General features: G+C 32.2%; 1 protein-coding gene across 1 annotated transcript in view; it reads right to left on the reverse strand.

Moving 5' to 3' along the window:
* The window catches only part of LOC106874194 (calbindin-32), a 122,127-nt gene that overhangs the window by 26,149 nt on the left and 70,258 nt on the right, over nucleotides 1-25,720 (reverse strand). Inside the window, exons 10-11 of the mRNA XM_089348378.1 lie at nucleotides 25,251-25,322; nucleotides 24,110-24,258 (exon numbers count right to left, since the gene is read on the reverse strand). Coding sequence (XP_089204504.1) covers nucleotides 24,110-24,258; nucleotides 25,251-25,322 — 221 coding nt within the window. The remainder of the gene's footprint in view (nucleotides 1-24,109; nucleotides 24,259-25,250; nucleotides 25,323-25,720) is intronic.

Below are 25,720 nucleotides of genomic sequence, written 5' to 3' on the forward strand. Positions count from 1 at the left end.
TTCGTGTTTTGGCGCCGAAACACTTTACAGAGCATTGAGAGTGGCCGACTCATTCACACGTCTCACCTCTTGTCAGGCAGAGTGTCGAAAGGTGATACGTGTCTCCATTCTTGCCCTTCTGACGATTCCAGATATAAGGCAGACAGTCAACACCAATGGCCCAAGACAGATGACCAAGAACCTCCGTCGCCACGAAAATAGCGCACTTCATTTCAGATATGTTGGGCCGACTCCATGTTTCCGTGCCACTCTCCCAGTCTGTAATTATTGCGGTTGTTAATTGTAAACGACCAACGCAGATTATGCGCGACAATAAATATTTCAGTCAAACGTTCGCGGGTGTTGTTTAAGCGCTTTTATTTTTGTTTCTTCACGCAGCCAAAAGACATATATTCATTCACCAGTTCAACCACGGAACAGCAAACAACCACATCCATGGCGACAAACGCATGCATCCTCAAACAAACAAGCACAAACATGTCTTTTTAATTTCACGTTGGTTAACATTTGGTAAAAGTGGCAGACAAAGTAAGAAGTGAACGAAAAGTCTGGGGCATAGAATCGGATAAAGAATTAAAACACGCAGTCACAGGTACCGTAGAGAAGTACATTATACAGAGATATCAAATATTCAGTGACCATTAAGATAATGGCAGAAATACAACAAAAGATGTTTTATAATATTGAGAAATGTGAGACTGAGATCAATTTATCATAGAAAACAGTTGGATAAAAGTTTTGTTTGTCTCATATGAGTAAATATCTCTCTGGTGTGTGTGTGTCATTAAGTGTTTGTTTAACTAAGATTGATTATAAATTGTGTTCTAGCGTTTTATTTCCCACTGTCACCAAATGTAAACATCTGTCACCGTCTTATTGATTATCTTCAGAAATGATATTCAATTCTGATCTTAGTTCGGTGTATTGACGATACTTTACATTTCCTCTCCCTCAGACAAACGATCCAGCCTTTGTTTGAGTCGTACAGTTTCTCGTGGTCAATATCTGTTTTTTTAAATTAAAATAGATTATTTCATGTTCCAACACAAACATTCACATCTCATTCGATATTGTTGCACTATCAACCAATTTTATTGCAATTGGAACAATATTTGTCATAGATTTATAGAATTAAAATGCATTCACTGATCATTTGGAGAGGGTGTGAATAAATTGAATTAAATGACGTAGAACACTCCACCAGAGCAATAAAAAAATCATTGAAAATTTGAAATATTTAATGACTATAAAGTTACCAGGTCACGACATGGTATTAAGAATATCAAGTAATACCTACGTTACAGTATGGCTGACAGATACGATAGGGTGGTGCTGTTACATACATACGTGCATATATACATGCATACATACAAACATACATACATACATACATACATACATACACACACACACACACACACACACACACACACACACACACACACACACACATATATATATATATATATATATATATATATATATATATATAAAGGTTATGAAGGGTAATGGAGTCAACCAGACCCGAATGTTACAGGTACTACCGAGTAAGTGCTGTATACCGACTAGTTTTGCCCCAGATGTGGTTGTAACATGAATGGGGAATATAACATGAGTCGTGTATTAGCGTGTGTATATATAAAAAAGAATGATATCAAGAGACCAATGGCATAAGTAAATTTATATTTTATGTAGAATGTCTTACAGCTCTTTCAGGGAAAATTCAATGTATCCCTTCATCGGATACTATTACCGTCTCCGATGAAGGGATACATTGAATTTTCCCTGAAACAGCTGTAAGACATTCTACATGAAATATAAATTTACTTATGTCATTGGTCTCTTGATCTCATTCTTTTATATATATATATATATACATATAAAGTTAGATAAGGCCGGTTTATGGGATTACTCTGGGTTTCACGTCCATAAAGCGCTCAGCTTTACGGCATATCACCAGAGCTCAAATTAACGTATTTCTTGTGCACGTCCTCACTTTCGTTTTTCTTTTCTTTTTTACTTTGTTTGTTCTTTGAATTGACCATATATATATATATATATATATATATATACACACACCCATACAGCCTTGGCCAAAATTATGAAACAAAATAAAGCATATGATAGAAACTTATTTACTTAATAATTGAAAACAGTCTAATAAACATTCTAGAGTCGATCCCATCAGTAATTAATATTTTGATATGTTCTCCTTTTGTTTTTATAATTGCTTTTATGCGTTTTTGCATACTTGAGACTAAGTTGGCGCAAGTGACTGGATCTATTTTCTGTCACGCACTGTGTGACACTAATGTTTTTTCTTATTTCTTCAGTGAATATCTTACTGATTATTTATCAGTGGTTAATATTTCTTGAAAATGTCTCCGAAGAAATAGATTCCTGAAACTCAAAAAGCTCAAATCATTGCATAATCCAGTGAAGGATTCTTCCAAGTTGAAATTGCAAGAAAATTAAAATGCTTGAGAAAAGGTGTCCATCAAAAGATACAATGTGACCAATTCTTTCGAAAACTGTAAAGAACGAGGTCGCAAAAAGTGTACAACCACGAGGGAAGACAGGTTGCTGAAGAGGACATCACTGGTGGATAGGAAAAAGACCTGTTGAGTTTCAGTTAGCAACAAACAAGGATATATCAACTCGCACGATGAGAAAAAGGATATTAAAAGTTGGGTTCAAAGAATGTAAGGCCAGAAAGAAGCCGTTGCTGTTTGAGATGAACATGAAGAAGCGATTGTCTTGGGCAAAAGAGCATAAAGATTCGACTGATGATAATAGGTTTAAATTTGTTAGGTCTGATGAAAGTAATTTTCATGTAGGTTCTCCACATTTCACCACTTTACTAGGCATGATTGAAATTCTTACTGTTGTACAAATTTTTTTATTGGATACCAAAAATGATCAGAATTTTTTTTTTCTCGTCAAATCTTTGGAACCCCTGGGGCTGTTCGCCGTAGAGTTGGGGAGGTTTATCATCCTGGATGCGTGGTCCCAACAGTCAATTTTGGAAGAGGAAGCGTAAGGGTTTTGGGCTGCATATCGCCTTCAGGCCCAGGAATATTGTTCACTTGTGAGGTCAGAATGAATTCCAACACTTACACTAGCATGCTAGATCACGCTTAGCAACCTTCCTTAGCTAAAATTTTCAATGATAACATCCCAGACTGCTCCATGCCACACATCCAGAGTCTCAGAGTCTGAGGAGAAAAGGATGACGGTTATGAAATGGCCCCCTCAGTTTCCCATTGAACGTTTGTGGTGACAAGAACGTTTGTGGTGACAAGAACGTTTGTGGTGACAAGAGTGAGGATGCACAAATGTTCTTCAAAAAGCGAATTAGAAGCCAAAATTTCATGAAGAGCGGCAGAAACCTGATTAACGAATTAATTAAGCGGGTGTTGAAGGTGGAAATCGTCAACAACAAACAGTACCAGGCTCTGGAAAGTGTGAATCAATAAAGTTTTATAAGATTGAAGAAAATTCTATTTAGAAACTGAGATGACGCGCCCAAGAAAGGCATCGCAATCGATATGTTTACTGCAAGATTGGTTCTTGACAAATTCTTCGACGAAAGCAAGAAGGCTGCGTTGTTAGAGCTAAAGCTTATGCTTGAAGACATGATGGGACAAAGAGCCGTCTGATGGGCTCGAAAGACAGGCGCAACGCGGCAACAAAACCAAAGTTTGATATTTGATGGACCATGATGGATGCATGTAGCTCAAACCCGAGCAGACGTGTGCGGCATTTCGGTAGCACTATGTTCGATTGTTCAGGGTAGGTGGCGGATCGGATCGCAGAATGGAGTTCAGTGCTTTAGACAGACAGGCCGATAGACAGAGAGACAGACAGACAGACAGACAGGTGGACAGACGGATAAACAGAGAAATAGATAGATAGATAGATAGATAGATAGATAGATAGATAGATAGATAGGTAGGTAGGTAGGTAGGTAGGTAAGTAGGTAGGTAGACTGATTGATTGATTTCAGTCAGAATTGACGACCAAGAGTATTCGTTTACTTAATCATCTGAACTTCCGGCTCATTGAATTAACGTAGAAGTTGACTATTCTACAGACACATGTACCTTTAATGTAATTCTTTGATAGAATCAGTGTAACACAGTAGAGGACAAGGCCAACCCCTTTAGATTAAGGCCAGTGCAATCTATCTCACAGGCTTCAGTATAGTTTCCACTTACTCAGGTCCCCTCAAAAGGCATGGGTCAATACGAGGCTATGGAAAACGAGACTTGCTCGAGATGCCACACCGTGGGGTCAAACTCCGGACTTTGTGATTATAGAGCAACTTCTTGACCATTCGGGCGTGCTGCGCTTACGAGTAAGTTTTTGGTGTGTGTATGTGTGTATTTACATATGTGTGTGTGTGTGTGTGTGTATTTACATGTGTGTGTGTGTGTGTGTGTGTGTGTGTGTGTGTGTGTGTATTTACATTGTTTACTTTTCTGTTAAAGTAAGATCAATAAAAAAGCACTCTATCTGGCGAGAGACAAAATATTGTTTAGTGCACACAGGATATAATTATGAGCTATTCATAGTTTCATACATTGAGGATATTATCTAGGCAGATTTTAAAGCAAGCCAACTGTCTCCAAGTATTCTTCGGGCTTTGAGCACATGGCTTATACAAGTTAAAAATTAGGACAAAAAAAGCAAGAGAAATCACGAGGAAAAAAAAACAAAATAAAAAGGTAGGTTCAAAAAGTGGATTGGGGGAAAAAAACGGAAAAAGAAAGGAAAAAAGAAAAAAGAAAAATTAGAGTTATGTACCCTTTGCACATAGAGTCGTATGGTTAGATGGTGTAGAATCAACGGAGCGAACAAATTACATGGGTGCATGGTAGACTCCGTCATATACGAGGCAGAAGTTACAGCAACGCTACATGATAACGAAGCCGAAAATAAGAATTACACGGGGTTATGCGAAGGCGACTTCAAAACTCGCTATGCGAACCACCTATCCTTTTTCCAGCACATGAACAAAAGTAAAGCCACTAAGTTGGCTTGCTACGTATGGGGTTTGAAGACCAACTCCATGCCACGTGCAATCAAGTGGAAAAACGTATAAAAATCCATAACGTATATTAATGGTAAAAAATGCAAGTTATGCGTAGCTGAAAGATCCACCACACTACTAAATTCCAGATGAGAAATTTTCAGAAAATGTAAACATATGGACAAGTTTCTATTGGCAAATTGGAGGACACCACCCTCTCCAGATTGAGCAGCTGTATCGCAGGCTTTGGAACCCAACAAGTCTTAATATTCTACAGTCAAAGGGGACATAATTCCGTTTTCCCCACTCCCCTTTTTGATCCTACCTTCATCTTGTTTTCTCTCGTGATTTCTTTTGTTCTTTTACTCCAATTTGTAACTTGTATGTGCCCAGAGCCTGAAGAATACTTGGAGACACTACGTGTGTTTTAAAACCTGCCTAGACAATACCTTCAATGTGTGAAACTATTAGTAGGTCATTACAATATACTGTGCACATTACACAATATGTATATATGTTTATATGTGTGTGTATGTACATATTTCAATACGGAGCAAATAATTCAGAAAATATTTGCGAAGATATTATAGACTCTGTCATTATTTAGTGTAACAATTAAAAATGATAATAACAGAATCAATAATATAGGCGACTGCAGTCCCCCTCCCCCCAAGGCATTAAATAGCTGAAGGATTAAAATTAATCAAAGCACATACTAAGTATGTCCTCTGATTAATTCATATATATATATATATATATATATATATATATATATATATATATATATATATATATATATATATATATATATATATATATATATATATATATATATATATATATATATATATATATATATATATATATATATATATGTATATATATATAAATAGGTAAGCAGAGTTAGCGGTTGGAATGACCGTCTAAGAGATAATAGTATCCGTTCTTACTATCGGAATCATTTACCTATGCTATCCCTGGGCATATGTATGCAAGCACACTATGCTCGTAGGGTACAGGTAACAACGGAATAAACAAAAGTTTATCAGGAATCAAATTTAGATAAGCAGAAAAATGGAGAAAACTTTTGATCAACAAACAAACAAATTGACCAACGTCAGTTTATGATTTTTTTAATACAAAACATGACAACATTTCTTCCGGCCGTTTCCGCTGCCAATGTTAGTCGGTGCTTCCGGAAGAAATTCCGAAAATAATATTCGTCATCTTCGTAGCACATTCAATCTAGTACATGGAGCTTCATCAGAGTGAATACAAATGCATAAAATAAAATAAACGAAGGGAAGAGGAAAGAACAGGGCCTCGAGATGAGGCCAGAAGGCTCAATGTATAAGAATCATACCATTTTGCAGCGTGGAGTTTGAAGTCAATAGGTAAAAGAGTGAATCAGTGAAATATTTATGGGTTATCTCTATATAAAGAGGAGCCTTCGTTTATTTTATTTTATGCATTTGTATTCACTCTGATGAAACTCCATGTACTAGATCGAATGTACTATAAAGATGAATATTAATTTCGGAATTTCTTTCGTAAACACCGACTGACATAGGCTGAAGAAACGGCCGTAAGAAATGTTATGTCATGTTTTGTATTAAAAAATAATGACCCACAAAGTCTGCATCGGTTGTCACATTTTATTGCTTTTCCTGCATCCCTATTCCTTTTGTGCATTAGGTACTTGGTTGATATTTCCTGTTCCTGGATTGCAAACACGTACCCTTCAAAGTGTGAGGTAGTAATCCGGTTGTTGGTCCATGGTAAACTGCTTTGATTATTGATGTTACTATCATCTCGGAACTTTCTACTAACATATCCACGCTTAGTCTTCTGCTCATATAGGTTCATCCTTTCATCTGATGATACGTTGTGGTAGAGTCGTACGATTTCTTTGGGCATGTATTCTAGGTTATCAGACAAGGAATGTTATTCAAGGAGCTACCTTCCAGTCTTATGATGTTATCAGCCTTCGTCAAGGGATGTACTTCGACACTTGGTGGTTAAAAGATGTTGCCGAAGGAATACGATACGACATTCAAACACATTTTAGATCGATGTTAAGCCTCTGCTGCCTTGTTTACGTTTTAGGTAGGGACGATCTACGTCACTGTTTATGGGGAAATTATGTGCTTGTTAATATCTTTCGTTTACACATTAATGGCTCGGATCTCAACAAGCGTCCAATCAAGCAGCCCAAACGTTGGTATGAGTACTGGCACTGGAAACACATTGTGGGCTACTGTTTTGTTGAATGCAGAGATCTGAGGTCCAAATTTTCTTTATTCGGCTGTAATATTCTTTAGTGACACGTGTTTTGTATGCATGTATGTATGTATGTATGGATGGATGGATGGATGGATGGATGGATGGATGGATGTGTGTGCATATGTATGTATGTATGTATGTATGTATGTATGTATGTATGTATGGGAAGATCTCAAAACAGAAGTATTTCAGGCTGCAAGTTCGTCAGTGGGATTTAAAACACATAAGTCCAGTGACTGGTTCTCAGACAGATCGGCAGAAATTCATGAACTACTTTAAAAAAAAAAAAACTTAGGCAATACACTTCTTTCTCAGTCCTTGAACCCCAACTCAAACGAAACTTACAGAAAGCTAAAAAGGAAAGTGCAGACTGCTCTAAGGAAAATTAAACAGGAATGGTAGAATGATAGAGCAAAAGGGCCACAAGAAGCAGCTGACTGAAATGATGTTAAGAAGGTATATGGCCCCAAATCTTCTTCATTAGCTCCAGTTTACTTCTGACTGAAACCGATTCTATTCATAAGCGTTGGGTGGAACATGTTTCTGCACTTTTGAATGGACCGTCATCCGTTGACATGAGGGATGATAGAAAAAATTGAACACCTTCCAGTTATAGAAGAGATGGCATTTCAACCAACTCTAAATGACATTTATTTAGCTGTGAATAAGCTGAATAACAATAATTCTCCAGGGTCTGATGGAATCTATGCAGAAGTCTTGAAATACGGGGTTGACAAAATGTTTGAACTCTTAAATATATTAATTTGTCACTGTTGGAGAACTGAGAAAACGCCTCAAGACTGGATTGATGCCATTTTAGTCTCCTGGTATAAATTGGGACCAAAGGATCCGTGTGGTAATTTTCGTGAGATTCTGCTTTTGTATGTGGTTAGAAAGGTACTTGCCCGCATTTTGTTAGAACGTTTAAATACCTTTATAGTTCCTAATATAGTGTCTGAGTCTCAGTGTGGTTTTCGTTCCTCCAGGGGCACAGCTGATTGTATCTTTACTGTCAGACAATTACAAGAAAAGTGCATTGAACAGAATCTTGCTCTATACCATTGCTTTGTTGATTTGAGTAAAGCATTCAATGCTATTAATCGAAATGCTCTGTGGCTAATTCTAAGGAAAATAGGTTGCCCAGAAAAATTTGTAAACATGGTCAGGGCTTTGCATCAAGATATGAAAGCTAGAGTTAATTTTGGTGGTAGGTTCTCTGAATCTTTTGCCATGGAAAATGTTTGTGACATATTTCAACTGCTAAAAAGCAAAATATGTCACAAACATATTTTAACTAACCTACATTTTGTTTATGCCTAAACACTGCTTGGCGCTAACATTTCGATATATATATATATATATATATATATATATATATATATATATATATATATATATATATATATATATATATATATATATATAATATTAGGGACAAAATCCAAAATTACAGGTAAAAAACTCAATTAAAATCAATTTATAAAAAATTAAAATTAAATTGAACCTTATAGATAAAGTATATATAAAATATATAGTTTTAGGGAAAATAACCAATTTTCAAGAACTCATCGATGAAAATCCACTATCACATATAGAAAAAGTTTTGGAATTCATCTTTGAAGGATATCCCCATCCCATCTAGAAAGGAATATATTTTGAAACTTATTAATAATATTAAAGAAATTATTACTAGAATGAAATGGAAAACTTATTTTAATAATATTCATAATATTACTAATGTTCATGATGTAGATAATTTAAATTACATTAATTCTAAATTTAAATCCAGAAAAGAACCACCGTATAATAGGGATTTACAGATTTTAGAGGATAGTATTTGGAAAGTAGTGAAAAATATTAAATTTCATAAATATCCAAATAGACATAATGATTATTTAAGAAATTTAGCCATTAAAATTAAACAATTTAGAAATATGGATGGTATTATTGTACAATCTGATAAAACTAGGAACTTATATAAACTAGATGTAAAACTATATGATTATTTATTAGAGAAAGTAATTAATAAAAAATATAAGATAGTTCCAGAAAATACTTTAAATTTGATTAATAAGGCCTCTAAATTAATAATGTTTAAATACGAACTTGATAGTAAGACAGAACCTTATGTACCGATGCACCCTAGAATTACTTTAAAAGACCATAAAGATAATTTTTATTCTGACCCTAAAGTTAGGCTTATTTGTCCTTGTAAGTCAGATCTAGGTAAATTAAGTAAAATAATTTTAGATAAATATATTAACAAATTAAATAGAATTAATCATCTTAAATTATGGAATTCCACAGTAGATACTTTAAATTGGTTTAATAGTATTAATGATAAAAATAGGTATAAATTTATTCAAATTGATATTGACAATTATTATTCTTCCATAAATGAAATTGTACTAAATAAGGCCCTAATTTTTGCTATGAAGAAAGTAGGTATGACTTACGATGAAGTAAATGTAGTTAAAATGGCTAGGAAATCATTGATTAAATATGATAATAAATTGTGGGCTAGAAAAGATACCAGAGATTATTTCGATATATCAATGGGGGCGCCTGATTCAGCACAGGTAACTGATTTAGTAGGTATATATTTATTATCTGAACTTGAACTTGAAAACTTAAAATTGGAGGGTGGTTTATATAGGGATGACCTTTTATTACTTACTAAAAATTGCACTAATAGACAACTAGAATTATATAAGAAGAGAATATATAGTTTTTTTAAAAAGAAATGGTTTAAAGATTACTATTTATAATGAGTATTATAACGTTAATTATTTAGATGCTAATTTTAATTTATCTACTGGTAATACCCAACCTTACCATAAGATTAATGAAAATATTAAATACATTCATGCTAAAAGCAATCACCCACCCTCAATTAAAAAATCCTTAACATTTACTATAGGTAAGAGAATAGCTTTACTATCTTCTAATATAGAGATTTTTGAAAAACATGCACCTTATTATAATAAAGCCCTGCAAGAAGCGGGATATACTAATAATATAAAATTTTTTAATAATACGAAATATTTTTATAATTGTAGTAATAATAATTATAATAATAATGACCTTTTTAATAAACATAACTTTTATACTCATGATAATGTCTTCTTAGGTAATAATAAGAATAGTAAGAATAATTGGTATTATAATAAATTACCTAAACATAAACTTAATTTTAATGGAAACAATTTTAAATATTATTTTAATTTTTTTAATGATAATAATAAATTTAATAATACTAATAATAAATTCAATAATATCTATAATAAGAACAAACTCTGGTTAATTATTCCATACGGCGTTCAAGTTAAAACTAACATTATTAATGAAGTTTTAAAAGTTATTGATTTATTCCTTAGAGATAATAAAAGATATCATTATATTTTTTCTAAAAATAATTTTGGTGTAGTTTATTCTACTACTAATAATGTTGCTAATATTATCTCTTCTTTTAATAAATTTAAGTTAAATAAGTACTATAAATTTAAATTTAATAATTATTCTAATATTAATTTTAATAGTAATAATGTTGACCAGGATATAATTAATTGTACATGTTTAGATAAAACTAAATGTAATTTTAATAATAAATGTAATTTGAAAGATGTAGTGTATAAATGTATAGTGAAATTATTGAATGAAAATAAACATAATGGTTATAATTTAAATAAGATTTATATAGGTTCGACTTCTAATAAAATTAAATTAAGAGTAGCTCAACATATACACTCATTTAAGAATAGAAATTTAATTAATTCTACTGGCCTCAGTAAATATATTTGGGAACTTAAAGCTAAAAATATTAACTATATTTTAAAATGGGAGATAGTTTGTAAAGCTAAATCCTATCATATAGGTAATAACTTTTGTAATTTATGTAATAATGAATTTAAAGAGATATTATTTCATAAGGATAATAATTTACTTAATTCTTTTGATGAACGAAAAATAAAATGTAGACATAAACTACTTTATTTATATAAAAACTTTAGCTAATGATTTTTTATTTATTTTGTTTATATGGGTATGTGTATATGCATGTATATGTATATATATGAGTGTGTGTGTTTTAGTCTATATGCGTTAGTATGTATGTATATTTTTAGGTGTATGTATATATGTTTACGTATATATTTATATAGGTTTAAGTGTATATATATGTGTTGTTTTATTATATATGTTTGTGTATATTGAGTGTATATTTGTATTTACATGTATGTATAAAGATATATATTTGTGAGTATAGATGTATATTTATATATATTGTGCGTGTGAGTGAGTGCGTGAGTGTAGCTTTGTTTTAGAATATTCCTTATTTATATATTTATTTGAGTGAATTTTTATTTGTGTGTATATTTTGTATATTTTTTATATATATAGTTATGAGTATTTTTGTGTATATGTATATGTATATTTATGTATGTACTTATGTAAATGTGTATATATATGTATATATATGGGTATAAGTATATATGTGAGTGTGTGTAATTTGTCTATATAAATTAGTAAGTATATATATATATAAGTGTATATATATATTTATGTATATGTATATATATATGTATATATATGTATATATGTATATGTATATGCATGTTTTTTCTGTGTATATATGTGTATTTTTATATGTATGTATATATGTATGTATATGTGTATCTATATAATATGTATATTTGAGAGCATGGGAGGGTGAGTGTGTATTTATATATATTATTCTTTATTTATTATATGTGTGTATGAGTGTATTTGTTTTTATATGTATGTTTTGGTAGGTACATGTGTGTATGTGTAGATATATATTTATGTATATATATATATATATATATGGTAGTGTGTATGTTTTGGTCTATATGTGTTATATGTATGTATATATATATGTGTGTATTTATGTATATATGTGTATGTATGTTTTTATTTATGTATATGCTTTTATTAGTGTTTATGTGTATATATGTGTGTATGTTGTGTGTATATACGTATATTATTTTGTATATTCGTATGTATATATGTTTATATGTTTTATATATAAGTATGTATATTTGTATATGTATGTAAGTGTATATATATATATATATATATATATATATATATATATATATATGTATGTATGTATGTATATATGTATGTATGTATTAGGGTGTGTGTTGGGGTATCTATTTAATTATTCTAGTAGTTATATTTTGTTTTTATTGGTAGGTTAATATTTTAGTAAGTTTAAGGTTTTATATTACAATGACACTACGATTTTGATAAGACTAAATCAATAGTAGTATTTTAGTTTATTTCATAATATTATTTAATTTACGACTATTAGTATTATTATTTATTTATTATATATTAGAATTTAATATTTATTAATATGTTTTATAAGATAACTATAGTTTTTTGTTCTTTTTATGTTGTTAGTCATATAAATTTTAAATTTTTCATTCATTTATTTAAGTATTATTATTTCATTCATGCTTTCGTATTCTATTCTCTATTTTAACGTAGTATTTTCGCGCGATCTCTTGCTTAAAACGCTATAGCTATTAGATAACGTCTTAGTTTTCAGTTTGAATTACGGAAAAATTTGGATAAGTACTGTTTTTCACTTTGCTAAAGATTTTCTACTATTTGAAAATAATATGTATTCTTGTTTTTTATATTATTCATTTGGTTCTTTATAGATTATTTTTAATAGATAACTTATTTAACACTAAATTATTTAGAAGTTATAGTTTCATTTCAACATAATATTAGAACTTCGATTTGAATAGTGTTGATATATTTTCGATTGTTTTTGATTAATAATATTTGATTAATTATTAATCTTTATAGTTTATAATATCGTTAAAGTTTTTTTTAAATCAAAACTTTGTATATATATATAAAGTTTAATCTTTTATTCTTAATAATTTTTACTTTCCTAATTTTTCATTCCTAATTTTTCCATTCATAATTTTTTCATTCATATTTTTTATTATTACGTTTGTAGAAATAAATAATCTTGTATTTTTTTATTATTCAATTGATCTTTAATTATAATTAAATAAACGTCTTTAGCTTTATATAGTATAGCTTTAACTATTACACCGGTTAAATATGTACTAATTTTATCTTCATTATTATTTTAAACTTAAACTTCGTTCAACTTGTATTTAAAACAATGATAATTTAAACAATGATAATTTATGTAAAATGTTTTTTGTATATAATATACATGTTATTATAATGGAGGAAGGGATGATTATTGAATGGTTATTATTTTGATATTATGATATTTTTTTAATATTTTTTCTATCTTTATATAATAAGTATTTCATATTAATTCATTTGGTACTTATTGTTGGTTGAGATATATATATCTAATTATTGTTCTACTTACGATCTGACGAGTAGCTATATTTTTGAATAGAATTTATTTTCGATAATTTCAATTGATTTTAGTCGATTTAAATTTCTTTTCTATTTGAAAATTAGTTATGAAACACGTGTAATCTTTTTATTATATTTATCTTATGATATTTACTTTACTTTATATTATACTCATTTATTGTGCTTTTAATTATTAATTATTTTTCTATATGTGATAGTGGATTTTCATCGATGAGTTCTTGAAAATTGGTTATTTTCCCTAAAACTATATATATATATATATATATATATATATGTGTGTGTGTGTGTGTGTGTGTGTGTGTGTGTGTGTGTGTGTGTGTATGTGTGTGTGTGTGTGTGTATTTATTTTACATGATTGAACGCCTGCGTCATTCCCTGTAAGTAGTTTTGAACTTTATATTTTCTGACGCGACTCTATCTATCTCTATCTCTATAGCTTCCCCGCCTCGTTCTTCCTTCTGTTACTACTACGTATCTCTCTCCTTACCCCTCTCGTTCTTCCTTCTGTTACTACTATATCTCTCTCTTTCCCCCTCTCGTTCTTCCTTCTGTTACTACTATATTTCTCTCTTCCTCTCTTTCTCTCGTTGCTCACCTATTTTCTACTTCCTCCCCTTTTTTCTCCCTCTACCACTCCCTCGTGGTCACATGTGTCCACGTACTAATTCTTTTCTTCCTTGGCTATCGGCAAGCAAACACGCGAACTACTGTCCCGCTTCCAGTTCGTTGCTTCACAGCATTCCACATACACATAATTTTTCACGTCTGGCCGTATAGCCTTTTCCGTTTGTTTTCATGTCCTGTTTTCTTTTCCGTTTGTTTTCCTGTCCTGTTTTCTTTTCCGTTTGTTTTCCTGTCTTGTTTTCTGTCCGCCACTACATTCCTCCATGGTACAGTTTAATTTGTGTATACAAATTTAATTTGTGATCCATGGGAAGAGCCATTTTAACGATGCGTCCTGCCCTACTCTTCGAAACGCCTGTGTTAGAATGGGGGTAGCTGATGAAGGAAAATGTTCTCTATGTGGCCTGTGTGTGTTCTGTACTCTGGTTATTATTATTTTTTTGTCTACGTTTTGTTTGCAATGTCCTGTACCCAGATATGCACCTATATATACGGGTAGACGTAGGTATGCACATACCTGTACGTACATATGCATATACTCATTTATTATTTGTTTTATATATATATATATATATATATATATATATATATATATATATATATATATATATACAGCTTCATCAGAGCCTTGAATATAAAGTCCACTTTATTTGGAAAACTTTTCAGAATATACAGGCGATATGAGTGAGAAAGTTTATGTTGAAAATATATGCAAATGCAGACACACCCATGCACGCATGCACGCACATGCACGCACACGCACGCGCGCACACACACACACACACACACACACATTTTTGTTAATATTTAGCAGAAGTAATAGAGAGACTCAAGGTCTGAGCGTTTCCTGTTTGCATCACCATACCATGTGTGTGTGTGTGTGTGTGTGTGTGCATGTGTATAACTCTCCCTCTCTCTCTGTATATATATATATATATATATATATATATATATATATATATATATATATATATATATATATATATATATGAACAAGTGTACTATACGCATCTATCCATATAGTTCCCTTTTAATTCCACTCTAAGCGCTTGCGTATATTTGCATACATTTTCCTGTCTTGGGATACATCTTTCAATACCCATCAACATAAACTTTCTCACTCATTACACCTGTATATTCGGAAAATATAACTTTCCCAAATAAAGTGCACTTTATATTCGAGGCTTTGGTGAAACTGTAGAATGTTATCCTGGTATGTATGTATGAACACAAACACATGCACATAATACACATACATACATGTGCATGATTGTAGGTGCATACATATCACACACACATACATACGCACACACACACACACACACACACACACACACACACACACACATGAGACTATAGTATGTATTTTATTAATAACAATATACCTACTCTATTTTTTCATATCTAATGGATTGCTAGACAACTACATACACATGTATACACATACACACACATGCACTCACATATATACACACGCATGTACTGTGTACAAATATTATCTTAACGTCGTCACAATAATATTTCGGGTGTAAACGACCCGTGTAGGATCGTTTTCGGATTTTAGTGGTTTTCGTTACTGTTTACAATTTGGTTCTAATTGTTTTCAAATTTGGTAAATGGATTAAGTTTTGTATATAATTATGAAAATGAAGTTTATTTTTTTCTATACATCCATAATTAAAAAAGTTATTAGCCTTTAAAATTGGCAAAATTTGGGTATTTTAGCCAATCAGAAGCGAGTAATTTACACATCACCGTGGCGAAAAACTCTGTTTCCATGGTAACCAAAGATGTTCCGGATGCGCACAAGGAGGAGAAGGAAATACGAGAAAGATAATCTTCTACTATAATAATACTCTTGTGCTTTTCTCTGTCACAACATATGAATGAGAAAGGAAGGGGTGATAGATGAATAAGAAAGGGAGGGGTGATGGCAAACTGTTGTGGGATCGTTTCAACTCTGTGTGAGTATATGTGTGTGTATATAAAAGGAAGGTCTGTGAATGTTTGTTTGTGTGTGTGTGCGTGTGCGTGTGTGTGTGTGTGTGTCTGTATGTGTGTGTGTGCAATGGAAGTGGGATGGTGAACATTCAACGCTGAAAAGAAAAATCAAACTGCGTTTCAACTCTGTGTGAGTATATGTGTCTGCGTCTAGCAATGTTTTGACATGCCGATTCCCCCACCCACTGATGATGGAAGAAGCAGCGAACGCGCTGTTTTCTGATAGGCTGAAAATCTTGAAAATTATCAAACTTTGAACACCTGTAACATTTTTGCAAGATTTTTCTGGAATAAATGAATAATAAATTCGGATTCAGCGTCAAAAATTACATCTATGTGGGGCTCTTTTACGCTTTTACTCTTTTACTTGTTTCAGTCATTTGACTGCGGCCATGCTGGAGCACCGCCTTTAGTCGAGCAAATCGACCCCAGGACTTATTCTTTGGAAGCCTAGTACTTATTCTATCGATATATTTTGCCGAACCGCTAAGTTACGGGGACGTAAACACACCAGCATCGGTTTTCAAGCGATGTTGGGGGGACAAACACAAACACATACATATATATATATATATATATATATATACATATATACGACGGGCTTCTTTCAGTTTCCGTCTACCAAATCCACTCACAAGGCTTTGGTCGGCCCGAGGCTATAATAGAATACGCTTGTCCAAGGTGCCACGCAGTGGGACTGAACCCAGAACCATGTGGTTGGTAAGCAAGCTACTTTACCACACAGCCACTCCTGCGCCTAAAATTTTTTTAAAGATAATTGTAAACAGTGACGAAAACCACAAAGGTCCTCGTTTTCTTTACCTGTGGTAATCTATTTGTGTATTTTCTTAGTTTTAACTGCAACATTACGTGTCAAACCAACTTTCCATTGTCTTCCACCAACTGGAAATAGCAACAGAAACGGCAGCAGATCATCATAATTTAGATGAACAGATTAAGTCGTCCGAAGTAAAGCCTGTCTCTCAACAATCCATGCATGGAAGCTAATAAGATGTTCCGCTTGAAGGATTTCCAAGTTAGTGCCTGGCATATTTATCACCAGTTTACGTAAAATAATCCAAGTATGTAATTAAATGAAAAGAACCTCTATTTGCGTGGAAATAACTGGCTTGATAAATAAGAGAGATTTCCGTTTATTTCCCAACCACGTGGTTCCGGGTTCGGTCCAACTGCCTCGAATCTTGGACAAGTGTATTCTATTATAGCCTCGGGCTGTCCAAAGCCTTGTGAGTGGATTTGGTAGAGGGAAACTAAAAGAAGCCCGTCGTATATGTTTTATGTGTGTGTCTGTGTGTCTCGTGTTTATCCCCCACTACTGCTTGACAACCGGTGTCGGTACGTTTATGCGCCCGTAACTTAGTGTTTCGAGCAAAGGGACCGCTAGAATAAGAACCTGGCTTAAAGAAAAATAAGTACTTTCGGATCTATTTTAAAACGGGGCACCAGTATTCTCTTAACGAAACACTAACGAAACACTTTGAAACTTGGGACACTGGTAGAATGTGTCATATAAAACATCTTTTACTCTTAGTCTTCTTAACAAAAAAATGTACATCGCAAGTTATTCCATGTTAAAGTTGTCGTATTTCTGTAATTTCAACCAATCACTGACGTCTATTCAGCTGAATAGAGTTACTGCTGGGCGGTCATAAAAATGTTATTCCCTGTGACATATTTCATCCGGTTTAATCGTAATTTATACGCATATATTGTTTATATAATAAATTACGCTGTGCGTATCTACGTGTGTAACAATTTTAGAATTCGGATTCTAGAGTTAGGGTTAGTTTTAGGGTTAGGGTTACGGTTACGGTTACGGTTAACAGTCTAGTTAGGGTTAGGGGATTAATACGATATACACCGTTACAGCGCTAACTGTTTTCAACTGAATAGACGTCAGTGATTAGTAGAAATTATCGAAATAAGACAATTTTTTACATGAAATAAATTCGAATACAAAAATTTTTTTCTGTTCTATAACACAAAATAGATAAGTATACGAAGTTTGAAAGTCTTTCGGTACCAAAAACACTACATAAAACATAAATGAAAACTGGTGCACCCGTTTTAAAATAGATCCGTACTTTCAAGTAAACATTCTTCAAGGTATTGCCCCAATATGGCCACAGTCTAATGACTGGAACAAGTAAAAGGTTAAAGGTGAACCCAATTGAAAATAGTTAATGAAAATTATTCACTTCTGATGTAAACAATGCCGTGTGTCCGCTTCTCTGAAAAATTTAGTGGGAATATAAATGAAGCTTATAATAATGACTTTAAACGTTTGAGAAAGAGATATGAATATTACTTCATTGTGAAGTTGATAGTGTAGCATGTCTGTGCTAGCATTGGTTTAAAACATTTTCAATCTCAAGTTTACAGCTCTATTCGGTCTGTGGTTGGCCGGATAAACAGGCTCCCTCTACTACATCCGAACAGGTTCCCTCTACTACGTCTGTTTGCCACTTATATAATGTGGCTGCGGTCATATTTCATTGAGTTCTTTCGCTTCGTTTTTCCAAGGACTCCCGGCTTGTAGCTTAGTTCTATCGCGTTTGCGCTGGCGTCTCGCACAGAACAATTCTTCGTCTACGTGCGCTAGCAGTATCGACCAAACTCGATGCCGTTCTCTCATGCTTACTAGAAACATTTCTTCCAAGTCTCTTTCTATATACGCAAAGTACATCTAATGTCTCCACGCATTTATTCACACTATAGACATCTCTATAAAACACAACTTCTTTACAGAAATCTTATACAAGACATTAACATTGTACGTAACTTACGGCTGTGAATAAACTTTGCTATTGAACAAGATGAATTTTGTTCGTCGGTCTCTGTATACCAATTACTATTGAAGGAACACACAGACACAGTGATCAACAAGCTAGCACCGTCGACGTCGTCACAGACTGTGAACACTCCATTGGGCTACATATAGCTACACATTAGCTACGAAGATAGTGAACTCCCTATACTAGCAACCAACTCACCATACTAGTGACCCCCCCCCCCCTTCAACTAGACCGGTGATACTCCATCACTAAAGTGGCGATAGAAACGCACAATAGCTGAATAATACCAAACCAGTCTGTGATTAATGTCTTACTGTATTGACAAGCGTACCGTATCACCGTTAGCCCTCAGTCTCACAACTCTGGTTACACACATGACTACGCCAAACACATGGCATGTCAAAGAACACGCTGCCACCAGTAAACATTTTCCATTCTACACATGCTGTCGGTTGCAGAACAAGGCTCATTCTACAAGTGCGAATGAAGCACTAATCTTTAAACAGACACTGGCATCATTAGAACAGATAATTGTAAAGGATTTATAACATAAAGAACATAAATTCAGTAATTCTCCAGTTTGCCTTCACTTGAAAGCACGAATTGATTGGATTATTACATTAAATTACTCAATACATTTGGTAGAATGCAAAGTTCTTATATTTTAAAAAGAATACCATTAGACGGTGATTTCGGCGTTTCGGCCAGCTGAGTCGATGATGGGTTAACAAGCCGAAACTTCGAAGTTAATGACTAATCTTGTCAAAGGATTACACACACACACACACACACACACACACACACACACACACACACACACACACACACACATATGTATATATATATATGCAAAATTTAGGTTAGTTAAAAATATGTTTGTGATATATTTCAACTGCTAAAAGGTAAATTCACTGCAGTTACCGTAGAGAAAATATTTCTCTTTTATGTTAAAAAGGTGTGAAAACACCCTATTTGTTCAATGTCGCCATCTATCAGTAATCCCAGTCATCGATGTTTCAAGCTACTTGGCTTTTATCAATGGGATGTACCTAAGAGAAGCAACTCTGAACAAATCTTATAAAGCAGTAGCTTTATATATATATATATATATATATATATATATATATATATGTGTGTGTGTGTGTGTGTGTGTGTGTGTGTGTGTGTGTGTGTGTGTGTGTGTGTACATATATATATGCATATATACGTGTGCGTATGAGTGTGTGCATGTTTATGAATAATATATAATTTGTATATATAAAGTATAAGAATAGTATATATATATATATATATATATATATATATATATATATATATATATATATATATATATATATATATATATTTATTTATTTGCACACACACACATACATATATATATATATATGTGTATGTGTGTGTGTGTGTATTACATGGGCATTCCACAGAATTCGGAAGATGTGGAAAATAATAATAATAAGAAGAAAATGTTCTATTCCTTTCACATCGCAGTTAATTATTCTAAATTAAATCATCACAATCAAATAATTTCTAAATGCAAAAATATGTTTTAAAAACTAGATTATTACAAATTATTTCCAAATGCATTACCATATATTCCAGCATACGTAATATATCAAAATACATTATGACAACCTAATTCTTTCAAGAGTATATATTCCAAAGTACAAATTTACATTGAAATCATTTCAAAATATATTATTAAACACACCACAGTTACAAAAATGCATAATCAAATAATCTAGAGCTCATGATTACAAACGGTTTCTCTTCTCATTACAAACGGTTTCTCTTCTCATTACAAATATCCATTCCAATGTCTGCGTGCACAATGGATCGCTACTGCTTCATCTAATATACTGTGTGTCTAGCGGAAGTAAACACGTTATAGAAACACTAAGTAACAAGGGAGATAATATTGTAGATTGTAGATTAAAATTAATGAGGGATATAAATGTTTTTACTTTATTCAAAAATATAAGGGAAAATATATCTCATGGATATTAATAAATTGATTCAAAATAAGCGGTAAAAAGGGATAAACATCCATCTGTGGTACATTCACTAATGTTACATCGCCTGAAGAAATGAATCCATGATGATGATCAACTGGATAGCCACGGATACTACGGACTATACTGTAATCATCGCAGGAATATGGACTGAGATCTTAAGAGACATGTGATTTGTGGAAAAGCGCGTAGCGATGCATTAAATGTTTATAAATTCCATCCATGGATTATTATTATTATTATTATTATTATTATTATTATTATTATTATTATTATATACATACATGCATGTATGCATGCATACACACACACATATATATTGCTCTCCTTATAATCTGATAGTTTTGTCTATATACCTTTTCTATTCAGTGACATCTTGACAGTGCAAAAGTCACTTTTCTACTTAATTTTCATTTAATTTTTATTCCACCAAGATTTTCTTCCACCAAACAATCCAATCTATTTTAGACTAACTTTGTCCAACCTAATTTAGCGCAGTTCTTGTGCTACCAGTGACGGCAATACTTTCACTAATCGAGAAAGTATACATAAAATTATGAATGAGAGTTATGCTTCTCTAAAGACTTGACTATGCAATAGGATTATAATAGTTACGTCATATAACTGATAATCAATGTTTGTTAATGAAATACACATTGCTTAAAATGATGTAGTTCTTCTGTACATTGCTTGAAAGCTAAAGCAATGCAGCAAAGCACGTTGCGACCAGTGATACAATAATACATACATACATACATACATACGTATATATATATATATATATATATATATATATATATATTGGACCCGGCGTTGCTCGTGTTTTCCGTGTTGAAGTTAAGCCCACCTCTGACCGTTGAAATTTTACACGTGATTACAGTCCATGTCCATTAGTTGATGCCAGCTCTGGAATTAAATCAAAACCTTTACCGTCTTCCCTACCGCAAAATTTACCTAAATCTCAAATTTCATTAAAATCGGATGAGAAATATAAAAGCTACGGCCAAAAATAAAATTCCTATGTGTATTTGCATGCAAAATGCCTATTGATTTTATAAAACCACTGCTCTGGCGCAATTATCGATTTTTTTGTCAATGCCATATACTGACATCAACTCACAGCCATGAGCCTCGCTCACTCATCGATTTTCATCAAAATCGGACAAAAAATGAAAACGCTGCAGGAAAAAAACATCGTTATGGGAATTTCCATTCAAACACCCGATTGAGCTCACAAAAATCGATCGATGCCAACTGAGGAATTAGAGTAACCCCAAACACACAGAGAGACAGACAGACACCATTACACATTTATATATATACACACACATATAAATATATATACATATATATATATATATATATATATATATATATATATATACATCCATACATACATACTCACATCCACAGATACATATCTACCATACACATGCACAAAGCATAATACATATTTGTATAGAATACCATGGAAAACTGAAACAAAACATGTCAGATGATCAGAAAATAGAAACATGAGTAATAGTGTAAATAAAAAAAACAATCTAATACAGCTCTGCCTGTCAAGGTAATTAGGTGCAGGTGAATAAAAAAACAAGCAAACATAAAATGAAAATAATAACAACAAGAGGCATTTGAAATTTGTTTTAACTAATTAAAAGAAGGAAGTAGTGATAGGATTCTAGTGAAGCCATAGCTAAGATATGAGGAGTGAAATTACAAGCAGCAGTTATTTTGTTATGTATTTCAAAATGTACACACACATATAAATACACACATACACACACACACGCACATATACACACACATACATATATATATATATATACGTATAACATGTATATCATATACATACAAATATATATATATGCATATATATATATATATATATATATATATATATATATATATATATATATATATACATACGCACATATATACATATGTATGAATGTATGCATGTATGTGTATGTATGTATGTATGTATGTATGTATGTATGTATGCATGTATGTAAGTATGTATGTATGTATGTATGTATGTATGTATGTATGTATGACTATGTGAATATACTGTATTTGTTTTTTCATGCCAAATGCTCTGTACACACCTATGTTAGAAGTGTGTAGAGTCTGATATGATCGTGTGTTGGCACACGAGAGTTTCTTTCCTCATATCTAAAGGTTTCGTGCATCTGATGCCGACCAATGATACACATTAGTGAAAGTTTGAAATAATTATTTTATCCTAATGAGTAGAATTGATTAATGTCAAATGCCTGAAACCTTTAGCTATGAAGAAATGACTTGGTTTACCAATACACATTATATAAACATATATATATATATAAAGATGGAGGTGAAAATAGCACTGAAGAGGGAATTTAATAAAAAAAATTATATAAAGAAAATATTACCGGTTTCAATGTATCTCATTTTATCAAATATCAGTAAAAATTTATTTGAAGCAAAAACAGGTCTTCCCCACTCTATCGGGGTGGGGGGGACATGTCTTGACACCACCCCACAGAAGATAAACTGTTTTTACTTCAATCTTTTATAAATTTTTTACTAATATTTGATAAGCTGAAATACATTGAAACCGGTAATATTTTCTTTATATAATTTTTTAATTAAATTCCCTCTTAAATTGAAATGTCTTAGACTTACTTCTGTGTTATTTCCACCTCGATCTTATATATATATATATATATATATATATATATATATATATATATATATGTATGTATGTATATACACACACATATACACACATATATACATGTGTATGTGTGAGTGTGCTTGTGTATGTGTGTGTGTGTGAGTGTGCTTGTGTGTGCGTGTGTGTGTGTGTTATGTTTAGATATAGTCATGCTTGATATGCACTTGCTCATTAGACTGCAAAACCTGCATGTGTAGCACATGAATGGGTCACAGAATCAATTCACTTTTGTAAGCTTAGGGAATTCATTCGCATCTGGTCGTAGGACATCAGCAACATGGTCAGCTCGTCTTTGTTGATCTTGCCATCCCTGTTCAAATCGCATTGCTGCAACAAGATGCGTTTAGATTCTTCAAGATCTTCACTGCTGTAATCCTGTTTGGGGGAATAGAAAAGAAACATTTATACAGAAATTTAAGTTTCTGTTGACAATTGAATTTATACAGTCACATTTATACAGTCAGTCTGACTTATACTAGCAGACTTATACAGTCTGTCAGGTTTTATATGGTCATAAAGCCAAAAAGTGATGTTTAAAGTTTGAATTAAGCACTAACTGCATAAACTACTTTTAAGTCCAATTTTGACCGAAATTGACAGAAAATTTCTTCACATTTGTCTTGTTGCATATTATTTTGGAATAATCATAATTTAAAAAAATTTTAATTGTGAATAATTGAAGATAAATGTTGCTAATAATTAATGGTAGATAGTTTTTTTTTCTTTTATCTGGTAGAAACAAATAGCCTCTGTTTTATATTTAAGCTTTGTTTCAATAAGATTTACAGTGTTGATTTAAACATATTTTAATTGATTGCCCTGGATTTGTCTCCAAGTAAATTTTTTTTTATCAATTTAAGACACTTTTGACTGAATTAGTTCAATGATTCTGGGGCCATTCCTTAACAGAATGAGTTTCAGTAAGTTTATTATTGAATGGAATTATAAAGATTTTTAATCTCCCTATTTCCTCACACCCAACACAGAAAGTTCAGTTTCTAAAATCATTTTTCCTCTCTGTGTGATGAGGTAAAGACATGTTTCCCTCTCTAACGGTTTACAATAACATTTAAGCTACAAAACACTATAAAATATTTACCAAATTGGTAAGTTGCTCCACAGCTCTGTACTGAGAAGAATCTTAAGAGAGCTGGAATTCTATAATTCCAGTTCTTGGTCAAAGGTTCTCACTAATTTAGGTCCTAATCCAAACTGAAGGATTCAGGATAACTAAGCTTATATACACATAATTTATGCCATTACATAACGTGTTAAGTAATATATAATTAAGAATGTAATTAAAAGTTGACAATTTAGATATCTTTAAAATTCTTGAAAATAATGTAATTCCTATTAAAGAGCCTTACCTCTTCAATAAGTTCCATCAAGTCTTTTAAAAATCCATGTAATTCTTCATTTTCAATGCTGCCATTTTTGTCCTGCAAAACAAACAAAAAAATATATTAAAATGTGAAAAACACTAGCAAGATGATTAATTTATATATCTATCGATCCATCCATCCATTTTATCTATCTATCAATCGATCGATCCATCCATCAATTCGTTCGTCCATCTATCAATACACACACACAACATACACACACAAACACACATACATACATACATACATACATACATACATACATACATACATACACACACACATACATACATACACACACACACACATACATACATACATACATACATACATACATACATATATACATACATAACTGCAAGACTTACGCTAAAATTGTTAGCAATGCCAAAAAAAAAACAGCTGGAATTAATAATAACATTTTCAGCTGATATAAGAATGGAATTTGTCCAAAA

Source organism: Octopus bimaculoides, chromosome 1 (assembly GCF_046866305.1).
Source record: "Octopus bimaculoides isolate indiv1 chromosome 1, ASM4686630v1, whole genome shotgun sequence".
NCBI classification, from domain to species: domain Eukaryota; kingdom Metazoa; phylum Mollusca; class Cephalopoda; order Octopoda; family Octopodidae; genus Octopus; species Octopus bimaculoides.